This window comes from Argopecten irradians, chromosome 14 (genome assembly GCF_041381155.1).
Source record: "Argopecten irradians isolate NY chromosome 14, Ai_NY, whole genome shotgun sequence".
NCBI lineage: Eukaryota > Metazoa > Mollusca > Bivalvia > Pectinida > Pectinidae > Argopecten > Argopecten irradians.
Genome location: NC_091147.1, coordinates 11,141,316 through 11,153,479, shown reverse-complemented (window position 1 = coordinate 11,153,479; position 12,164 = coordinate 11,141,316). Strand labels below are relative to the sequence as shown.

The 12,164-nt window shown below is 33.8% G+C and overlaps 1 protein-coding gene across 1 annotated transcript; it reads right to left on the bottom strand.

The window, feature by feature from the left end:
* Positions 1–4,370: 4,370 nt before the first annotated feature.
* LOC138308156 (uncharacterized) lies at positions 4,371–11,912 on the bottom strand. Its single transcript, XM_069249094.1, has 5 exons — positions 11,761–11,912; positions 11,489–11,543; positions 7,315–7,469; positions 6,581–6,788; positions 4,371–6,167 (listed from the first exon to the last, which is right to left on the bottom strand). The coding sequence occupies exons 1-5, from the start codon at positions 11,797–11,799 to the stop codon at positions 5,017–5,019; spliced, it is 1,608 nt and encodes a 535-aa protein (XP_069105195.1). The 5' UTR covers positions 11,800–11,912; the 3' UTR covers positions 4,371–5,016.
* Positions 11,913–12,164: the final 252 nt, after the last annotated feature.

Sequence of the window (12,164 nt, the reverse complement as noted above, 5' to 3'; positions counted from 1 at the left end):
AAATAACCTTAGAATATAAATAGTGACTTAAAAGCGTCACCATTACATGTACCATTATTGATTTGTATTTCCAACTTAATTTACAGACACAAAATGAATGACAAAAAATAAGAAATGTCATTAAATAAATAGAATTTAGTATGCAAGACAATAGACTCGACCCATCTACGTGGAATGAGTTTAGGCGGTGTATTTCATTTAGTTGTTAGTAGGTAGCCATGGTAATGGGATATAAATTCCTTTGAAAATACATTGGTTTACACTATCTTACATAACAACATCGGATAAATACTCGCAATGTAAATCATATAATGAGTTACCATTTCATATAGGCGGGCTTACTGCAACACACACAACAACACTACTTCGGATCACTCAGTAATATATTAATACTGACATCACTGTACCATATGATATATTCTCTGAGAACCGAGAACTATATCGTCTTGTGATAGATGGAGATCTACAATCGACGTTAAAGTCAAATCATTAATTAAAAAAACCCCGTATGAATGCATGGTGACGTATTTGGATATCACGACGATTAGCAAACAGTATGGCTATTCACGATCGCTTTAGTGTACATCACAGAAACTGCAATAACAAACCATAGCGTGGATGTTGGCAGAGTGAAGGTTAAAACAGTTGCTAAATGCATGGCAAGATGAAAACAAAAGTATAAAACAAACTCGTAGATTACCTAATATGGGCTACGGAGAAAGTAATCTAATGCTATAATCCTAGGATGACAAACGACCTTATTACTTAGAATCGATTTATATGTTGCATTTATTAATAAAGTTTCAACACGCTAATTGTGTCATCGTAAAGAACAAGAACTGTTAGGATATTGTAAACCGCCATGATCGTAGTTTTCAACAGAATCATCAACAACTTTTTAATTTCATAAATTATGCAAATTGACGAAAGATAACTTGACCTAGTCCTCATACCTTTAGATAACATATTGTAATGAGTGGTAGGTTTTCTGATTATTAATGTTCCTTGTAGCTCTGTTGACGTACAGACATTGTATATTTATCACATTGAGACTTTGTCTATGCCAGTAAAATACCTTCTATAAACACCATCCAATTACATAAAGTAAAGACGAAGTTTTGATATGCTTACATAAAAACTCCTAAAAAGAGAAAGGAGGAGTGGTAGAGAAGAATAAGCGTTCTCTATATCATCATCAACATTTGTTATATTTGGATTGTTTATGTTTGACTGGTTCAAAGGTTTTGGTCTTTAAGAAGGTGAAGGAAAACCGGAAAGTCCGATAAAAACCGCCTGAAATTCAATTTAACGATCCTGAGGTAGGGGGCTTGTGGTAAGTTTTATCGGGACATATTTACCACTTGACCTCTGATGGCCCGTTATACTTTACGAGCATTCAAACAACGCATAGGAGAACAGAGAAATGTAAACAAACTGTGTAAGACTGATACTATTTATTAAACAAAAACATGCGAAATGGGCATCCATTGGAATGGATTACTCATCAACAAGCTCTATGCTTTAGTTAAAATTATGGTCGGGTTATATATTTAATTAGTGCATATGACAACATCGCTTAAACGTAAACAATGTGTTATATATGACACATATTGTTTATAAAGCAAAAAACACATACATCCGTCAGAATTTATTACGCCCATCTTTTCAATGCTGTCTGTAGACTATATATGATTTTGTAGCTCTAAATAACCTCTGTCTCATAAATTCATTTCTCCGTTTTTTAAAAGAATGCAATTAGACATCCGTTTTTCTTGTTTATGAAATACTGACTGCTGTATTTAATCCAAAAAAAAGAAAGATCAATGTAATACAATTAATTCAATTCTAATTCAAACCTGTAGAAATGTAAAGACAAACATAAACACGCTAGTGTAAACAGGAAAAGGAAACTACATCCAAATGGTTCTGAATAGTAAACCTCCACAGACAAGTCGACTTAAATTGACATTCAAACCCTGGTCGAAATCTTCGTTGCTGTAAACTCCAATAAAAAATCAGTTGGAAACATATTAAATGAATATTTAACCTTACGTTCGGGTTCAGCTAGTTAATTTATATTGGTATATTATCAATAGCATGTCGAACACAAAAACTACTCAAATCGATTTATTTGTTATAATGGACAGGAAGTGTCATTTTTAATATGCTTTCTCCAATTATTAATTACAAAAGTATAGTACCTATTAAAAATACAATTTAAATGATAATCATATTCCAATTGTTATTATTATGACGTTGTTTCTGATAATACATCTTGGACAATATCATTGGACAGTTAGGCTTAAATATGTTATGCCACTTTTCGTCTTGATTTGGATATATTATATTTGATATTCCCTATTTTAAAACCGTAACCGCGAGTAGCATACTTTCAATCGGTCTGTGACAATTCGTGATAACCAGATTTCGAATATTCTAAAACAGATATTTTAATTAAGTGTATAATGAGCATTGTTAATCATATTCCAATTAATGAATTGTACATGCTATGTCTCCAACAGTGTAACCAAACCGTCCAGATATGTAACATAATCCATTATCATTAGCATAAATTATGTAAAATTTCATTAAGCGCGCCTTAAATGACCGCAACTAGTGCAAAATGAATAAAGCATATACTAAAAATAGGACAAACACCTATCAATTATAAATCAAACAAAATAACCATAAATAACAAGATGTTTATACTTAAACCACAAATATGTATCATCTGAATAGTAAGCGATGATTTAATACTGATCTCATCATCGATAACAATATCAAATTATATGAATAGATCCTTAAGTTACATGGTCGCCTTGATAGGACCTAAACTGTAAAAAAAATATAGGTAAATACATGGAAAAACATAGACATAAAAATGATATCAATTAATTGAATTATTATTACAAAGATGCCTCTTATGACGGGAAATTGACAATAACAATATACCATATACATTTGTCCATCGAATTCAACATTTTTTTATCCAAAATGTAGAAATTACTTATTTACGTCTTTATGTAAATTATTGCAAGTAATCAGTATATTGTGTTCATGTTATTGTATTGCATTGTATATTGAAGACACACAGTATTATCGGAATTACACTCGTTGATGATACTTGAAAACCACATCTGTCCATACTGATAATTATCACGTGACGGTCACATGATGCCCCGCTATGACCGACATGTTGCCCTCACTAGTTTGACGCGTCACTTCATCATATCCATTTAGAGTATTCATTATTTATATAAACGTTATAAATGACATCTCGGATTATATTAGTAAACATCACAAATAAGGCCACACATATCAGTGACGTTTTAGGTAAAGAGAGACACCAAATGTCGTTTCTAAATGTCAACGTGTTCTTAGACTATGAATAGATAATGAAAACAAACGACACATTTTAGATAACAACAGGTGGAACCTTGTAAACAGTGTTACGACTTCTCAAACAATAACAAAAAAAATAATCAGATCAATAATAGAATATCAATATAGAAACAAAATCGCCATTTAAAGCAGTAACATAAGTCAAACCTGTCTAAAAGGACACTGCGGTAACAAAACAATATTGCCCTTTATAGACAGGTGCCCTTTATGCAGAGGGTTATTATATAGTCAATTATATTGTCAGTTATATTGTAAAGCATTTCAATGTTGCTATATAGAAACGTTCGTTGTTTCCAAGGTTGCCATGGATTCATAAATAAAACAACAATATTCATTTTACACATTATTTGTTTCTTGATCTTGACAAGAATATTTCTACCCATGAAATAATTAAAAAGCCCAAAATGAATTACCCAAATTACTTCATTTTATTCAGTGTACGAAGACACCACTTCAAGCAGATTAAAGCCACGAAACAATTTAAACCTAATATTACGAACGGGAAAGCATTGCTCGTCACCGGTATATAATCAATATCTTGTCGGGCCATTGCTTTAAAACCTGATTGTCTCGAAAGTGAATGAATGAATATCTGTAATAATATTCCCTGTGTTTCGAAAGTGAATGAATGAATATCTGTAATAATATTCCCTGTGTTTCAACAAAACTTAGTTTACTAACAAACGAAAACTTATGCAATACAATACCTACAGAATGATTAATTGAATTTTGCTATTGCAACCTCAATAATGTCATTATAGCTGACGATGGAAGGCATATATCTTTCGTGTGAAGATAAAAGATTTTTGAAAATAGTATAATTTTCCAAAGCCTTGGTGGTAATGCCCCCTGTTATATAATGATAGTGGACCAGGTGCTGTAGACAAGAGATAATGTTCAATGCTGAAATGGTAACCGGTTAGACAGGTTTTGTACCCTTTGACTTTATATTAATATCCAAGTAAGGTCACACAAAAATTCGTTGTAGTTCAGGCGGTGATTTAAAAGATTTAGTCACAAGTTCACAAGATTTTTTTTATTTCGTGGGCCTGACGACCCATGGGCAAACATGCATACATCTTTACATTATACATTACATGATAAAGGAAAGGAATTGTTAAACTTTGCATAATAAAGCTTAAACTGAAATTATGACAACAACGTGTATGTATATATACATGTATAACAAGCATATGTGATACTTGAACCGACACTGGCTTGATGTACAATCCCTTTCAAATTATTTAATCACTACAAATAATGTTTTACTAATGAGTGATTTAGTTTATTTAAAGATTTTATAGGATTTTAATACAGAATTATTAATATTGTGTCATAAGAGATTCCCTGAAATCATACATATGTATTATATGATCCCGTTTTCAAAGGTAAATATTGAATTTAACTATTTGAATACTACAAACGTACTATTTCACTCCTCTGCTATATTTGTACATACATTACTTTAACAGATTCTGAATTATTATTACCATTATTGTTAGATCGTATTTTTTGCAATACATTGGTTAGATATAAAAAAAACAACTAGAGATCGAATCAGTAAGGTGATTTTAACCAGTTCTAAAGAAACAGCAAAGTCTACCCTGAGTAATACTAAGATCTTTTAACATTATTTTTGAAGTACTGAAGAACAAGATTATTGTAATCTACGACACTGCTCAGCGAATCAAAACAGACAGATGAGCCTAAATACCAAGTATTTTTGTGTCCTTGGAGTGTAAAGATGTCCCATAAAACGCCTGTCGAAACATCTGTGGGATTAAATCGTGGGAAAAAGTTCCATGTCCTTCTTGCTTGAACTAACCCGTGTGTTATTTCATATAAATTTGCATGATTCAAAAATCCCGTGTTTATGTCTTCATTCGACGGGAATGAGTCCCCATGTTGTCGAACAACAATGGATTGGTACAGTTCGCCATCGTGACCTCCTGGTATTACTCCGCTACTGTATTTTGGTCCCCCAATGTTGTTTAAAATGCTGTACGAATCTTCATGATACAACACAGAGTGGTCTGCTCCTGATTTTGTGTTATACATATAGTATGCTCTCGGCATAGGTCCGCGCTTCCCAAAGTTGGTATCAATAAGTGATGACGTCATAAATGATGGCGTAAGATGACTAAAGATTTGGCGTTCGATCCATGAGGTATCCAGAATCCCCAGGATTTTACTCATATCCTTCGCAATCATAAGGAAGTCATACGTTTCCATAGTGTTTGTATCCTCCGTGTTATTATAGTAAATATTGACATTATCAGGAGTTCGTATAATGAAAGAAATATTCTGGTTGAGTCTTAAATGAAGATTAGCTTTGCTGACGATTTCTGACCATAGCTGTGAAAAGCCTCGCTCGAGAACATATTTATCCCCCATGTTTGTTGGATCAACTAGTGACTCTATCAATCTGAAAAGTCGTTTAGGCGTTACAAACATCAGGCCATACAACGCCGCAGTTTTATCCAGACGTCCGTATCCCTCCGCGGTAAATAACACGCGAAATAATGCCTCTAATATCTCAAAGTCGTTACTCGTCAAGAAATCCTGAATTGTACCGTTTATCCTCAGCATTTCATTTGTATTTGGACGCCGCATTAGTACTCCTTCGTAGTCACCGAATATATCTCTGTGGACGCTGATGTACCTGAGAATGGCGTCTGACAGTAGACTTAGGGTAACGACAGGGTTAGATATATTCGTCCTATGGCTGGCATCAATCAGTAGATATCGCAAAATATCATCTGGACCTGAAACAGGGTATTGCAACATACAGAATATAGATAAAAAAGAATCAGTTAATTAACATGTTTACGTAACATTAGAATGCTAAACATCTTTTTAATGTAATGCAGATTAAATAATGTCTTATTGGTTAATTTTTTTCGACAGTTTAGGACTTGATATGATACGGTCGTGATATGCTACCTCCTTTAGATATACGCCCGTAGTAATAACTCCTAATAATAATTTGTAATAAAAATCGAAAAGGAATGCGTGGTAATTTATCCATAATATCTTATTGTTTATAGTATTACGTTTATCGCATGATTTTTGGTATATGATGTTGTAATATATAATATTGGAATCGAATAAAGATACACTACTTTGAGGTAGTTGTAGTTTGAATTACACTACACTGCTAACTGCATGCAATACCTACGTTCACTGTCCGGCCACAGGGAGAATCCTCCCAAAGGCTGGACTGGACCCATCCGGAAGTCCTCAATGATTGACAGGAAGTCAGCATTCTCGACCCGGAAATGACCTATCCCGAGTTCATGCCTTACCCCTCTATGGTGGACAGTCAGGGTTTCCCCACCAATGTGGTCTGTAGTCTCCAAAATCACAACGTTAGTGAAGCCCAGTTTCTATAAAACATAGTAACAAACGTCTTAACTATCAAAGAACATGAACCACTTCTATTCTTTTTTTTTTATCCTTTTTGATGCCTCGTTATTTTTTATCGTTATTATATGTATAATGTGACAGGGCTGAGATGCTGCGTAGTGCACATACATGTATATATAATATTATCGAATAAACAAGAATTCTGCCTTTGCACCGTGGGAAAACGTCACCCTAACCCACAAATGAACTCGTGATATCTGTTTGCACCAAACACAGGTTAAGCAGTCCTCTGTGATAAACTTGATAAACTGCAATGCTGAGACATAAAGTATAAACCTACCGAAACAAACAAATGAACATCTGTTGAAAGAACTTGTCATGTTGTGTGAGGAAAATTAAAGTTGGGGTTGATACAAACACAAACATTTTTGTAAAATGATATCATTTTATTTTGTTTATATCATTCAAATCTTACGTCATCAATGCTTGGGCCTAGCCGTTTCGTGGTATTGACACCTGGTTTCATTGACCTATGGACCAACAAACCTTGAGTTTATACGCCATGTGGATACCGGCCGGGTCTGCTCCCAGGATTGCTATCCTGGCTTCTACAGATGACGGACCTGTGACGTTAGGGAAATCATAACCTCTTGGACTTATGGGATACGACAGTAGACGCCGGAACTCTGATAGCTGTAGGGCTGTAATGTAAGGGTTTTTGTTTAAATGTCTGCTTTAACATTTAGCTAGCGCGCTTCATGGAATTTGCCTCTGTCCAGTTGTCATTCATATTGGCTATGAATGCCAACTTAAAGACGTTCAATGCTTATATTTACATTTGGCTACAATTTTATTTTGAAATACCAAAAATTTTGCATCTATAGTGAATTAATCATTCGTTATCGTCAAGGATGGAACAGCTATTTGAACAGCCGTTTTCCGTGATCGATGGCACGACAATTGTGACGTCACAATTATAATGATGCCATCATAAGCGGTTAAAGTTCATAGTATGTATCACTGCCAACTGCGCTTACATAGTTGAACTATAATGAAAATGTAAATATAAAGTAGTAATTCCAATAGTGTGAACAACACTTGATCTATCCCTTCACCAAACCACAAAATATACAAATAAAATTTGTATGTCAAGGATGGTCCTTGATATTAACTTTGTTGGTCCTTTTTGTGTCATGATAAAGGGACAGATCACCTCTAATTATCTTTGATTTCTCTTGTTCATAATGATCTATGTCCCTTAGTTGTTGGCGTTACTTCCCCTCCTACGTATTATCAAGTTTTTATTTTGATTACCAGACCGAAGATTGGGCCCATTAAAACGTCTACCACGCACATTACAGTGAATAAACAAAAAACAAGGGGTATACTTGAATTATTGAAAGTCGAATTGTAAGGTTTTATGTGTGAATTTTCACAGTAAGGGATCAAGAAGATGTCAATTTTTTCGCTTAGTTATGACATATATATATATATATATAATAATATATATAATGATGATATTTTAATTTATGAATAGATTTTTTTTAAAATGAATATGGAGCAAAGTCCACCAACAATTATATAGAGATTGCGTTAAAGGTGTAATGAACGCAATGAGATATCTGTATTCTATTGAGTTCATACTACCTTCAACGCAATCAAAACACGGTTCAATCTATATATTTACATAAATAAGTCTATTTTTACATGTTCGTGATCAAATTTAGAACTATGTTAGTTGCTAAGCTGGGTAACTACGGTAGTCAGGATGACGGAAGATATAGTTCCGATTGTTGAATGTTATAGCTGCAGTTTGGTTTGAAATATAACAATGACAGATTTCAATTATTTTTTAAAATATTTTTTTTTAATTTACCATAATCAATAATGTCTATTACGAATACAAATTCAGATAACAAAGGCGGAACACCTACCGGTATGTATCGTTGTCAGGGTAGCGATGCGGTCATACGCCATATTTGATTTTCAACCGAGGAAAGTTTCTGTGCTAAAGCCTATTGATGGTATAACCGTTAAGCTGCTAAAAATTAGTCATGTATGTATCGGAACGCTATATAGACTAAATTCTTCATAGTATATTTAGGCAAGATGATTGACCATACACACATACTGACGTAATGATGTAACTATGGAATTTCCCGAATATTTCCGAGGAAAGTCCCCCGGTTGAAGCCCCGAACAGCGATTCATTTTGTTGTTTATTACCGTTACAATGCTTGAACACATCTTTTGTTTTGATGTCAAATACATATTTAATTGGACCTAATGAAAACTCTTTTTTGTTTATTTCCGTCAACTGATGACGCAATATCTTATCGAGGCGTCAACTAGAAGTAGTCCGAATATGTACTGCGTTTGTATACATACATCATTGCGATTACGCTTATTTGAACGCAACTCCCCTACCGTTGACTCTATAGGGGCATATATAAATTTCTTTCATACCTTCGGTTGTAATACTGGCTGGTCTAGGGCAATACACTCATGCCGCCTGAGTCTGTATTGCATGGCTACCCATGCAATAAAGCCTCGTGACGTTACGGCGTCAACAAAATTTCTATTTCCTCGGTAAAATTTTAAAAACATTTTTTACACAAACTTGACTGGTTTTACTATAAAAGATGCAAACAACGGATTTTTTTATGAAAATATCGCGTAATCTTTCATGTATGAAAAATTTACTTTCAACCGTGAATTTCTTCTTATTTGTTTTTAATGGCGGGGATATTATACGTCGAGGTATGAAAGAAAATTATTATACGTCGAGATATGAAAGAAAAATACTCTTTCATAAGTGGATATGAAGGATAGGGATATTCTACTCTCGGGATCACAAAATGTTGCAAAACCCTCGGCAAGCCTCGGGTTTTACTACATTTTGTGACCCTCGGGTAGAATATCCCTATCCTTCATATCCACATATGAAATAGTCTTATAATAATGCATTAGTACACATTGTGTAAGGTATGGCCGGTTAATTTAGTTTCACTGATCAGCCAAATCAGAGACATTCGTTACAAATTATAAAAAGATGTACCACTAGACAGGTATCATAAAATATTTACTCAATATATAAATATAACTAAGATCATGAATTATTCTTATGAATTATAGCACAATTTAGGTTTATGTTAGAAATAACCGTTGGGTACAAGTATGATGACTTTTAAAGGCCCACTACCTTTCCGAAACGGCTTTTAATTTTTAAAAGAGAATGTAAAACGAGATTGATACTTTTGTAGAGTTGCAGAAGTTATTACGTTACCGTTAATATTACACGTATCATCACATTCTGAACAAATTAATTAATATAGATATAATATCAATTCTTATAACGCGGGTTATCTGATGTTCCCTGCCGTCGTCATATTTACCGCACGTTAGTTGACTACGCCAGACGGCAAAATAGCGAAATTAATTTTCACTGTTAACAAAGATTATAGAGGGGATCTTACATTTACATGTATTTGTATTTGGTGTATAAGGCCATCAATAGACATTGACTTATGTCATTGCTGGCTTTAAAAAACTTTATGTTTTGTTGCGGAAAATTAGTGGGCCTTTAAGAAAAAAATCCATTAATACTAGGATTGTTACAATCAATACATGTATGCCAATTTGTAAGAAATCATCGTGCATACATCAGCCACACAGCGCGCATGATATGTTAATAAGGAAAAGTTAACGTCTGGTGATTCATATACATCAAACAGGTTCAAACTTCCTCATAGATTAATGACACATGCAGAAATTACCATGCGTAATCTTATAACATTTCTAATGTAATTTTAATTTTGCGTAAATCAAAAACCTCTTCATATGAATATTATTTATTATGAAGTTCGTTTTTATTACACAATAGTATCTAACAATTGTTGTCCATGAATTATTGTTTGTGTCGGTTGTATCTAAGTAATTTCCATGCCATAATTTTGGCATGATGAACGACATACACGTTAATTTTGAAAGCGATTATTTATGGTTCATGCATGGCGTTACCCTTCTATAAGATACCATATTGTCGGCTATTTTCGCATGTGTAATATTGTCGCTATCTCTCGGGACGTTGCTATGATCGAGAAAATTTGACCTTCGGAAATAACAGGTTATATGGTATACAATTTGAAAATGTCTTTGAATATGCCTGTATGGACTCGAACAATTTTTAACGCTCACTTAATTTGTAAAACATACTTATACTCAATCCATCAAGAAATCTGCATACATAATGGAACAAATATATTTGTTTAGGCAACGCTAAATATCATGCATTACGTTCCGCAATGGAACCATTTACTTTGATCACATCAGAACCCTATATATGTCTGTACATAAGTTAGCCTGCCTGAACCATGTAAATGGATGGTATGTCAATTTCGATTTTTAATTGCCAAATATTATATTGACGAACATATGTTAGCTGTCAACAAGACATCACTCCTAGTCTATTTTAGACCTTATACAGGTGGTATGATATGTCATCGAGCAGTGTCCATTGAAAACAGGCGGGTTTCGTCAAGATTTTATCGTTTCTAAAAATTGTTTTATGCATGCTTCACTAAAATGTTTCATCAAGGCATTTATCAAATAGCATTAGGAGTGCACGATGGGGAAGATTATATCTATCTACCATCTAACAGATTTAGTTCAAAACATTGATCATGGCGGGGATGACATAGCATAAATCATAGTTACATACCTTCCTCGAGCAACACTTCTTGAGAAATTGAAACTTTAAATACACAACAGCACACCTACAAAATATGACAGGCAGTATTACATAAATATGGTGCGACGTCAACTCAGACATGTTTTTGAGTTATACTGTAAACAAAAATTATTTTGAATGATAAATGACAAATTATTACAAAGAATTATTTACATGTTATTTAGGTATCATCGTCAGTACAAACATGACAATAAACGTCAGGTAGGTAAACAATTAACACTTATTATAAAATACATACGTACCACAATAATGAAAACGTTCGCTGGATTTCGAAACAACATGGCGGACAATGTAGGTGGAATACGAGAGCCCTGTTTCCAGGACACTAGTGGATAAAAGAAAGCGTCCAGAGCTTGAGCTAATATCCGGTCCACTTTAACATAGAACACTACCTACAAACGTAAACATAAATTTCAATGAGCATGAGATTGACAGACTGCATGTACAGTCAGTCTGAACGTAAAATGGAAGATGGAAGTGAGATGATGTATGGTCGTCATTGTACATTATTGATGGTAGGTGTGTATTTAACAACAGTACAATGTTCGTATCGGGATCACGATCTTCACCTTATTTGATTCATTGGGACGAATAATAATTAGGAAATGCATATCCAGTTAATGATATATACAAAGTAGGATAGATA

Excerpts from the sequence above, each read along its gene's own strand:
- LOC138308156 (XM_069249094.1), bottom strand. The coding sequence starts at position 11,799 with ATGTTGTTTCGAAATCCAGCGAACGTTTTCATTATTGTG. Across the intron at positions 6,789-7,314 it reads ACATGGCGTATAAACTCAAG|AAACTGGGCTTCACTAACGT; the intron begins GTTTGTTGGTCC and ends TATGTTTTATAG. Across the intron at positions 6,168-6,580 it reads CCTGTGGCCGGACAGTGAAC|GTCCAGATGATATTTTGCGA; the intron begins GTAGGTATTGCA and ends ACCCTGTTTCAG.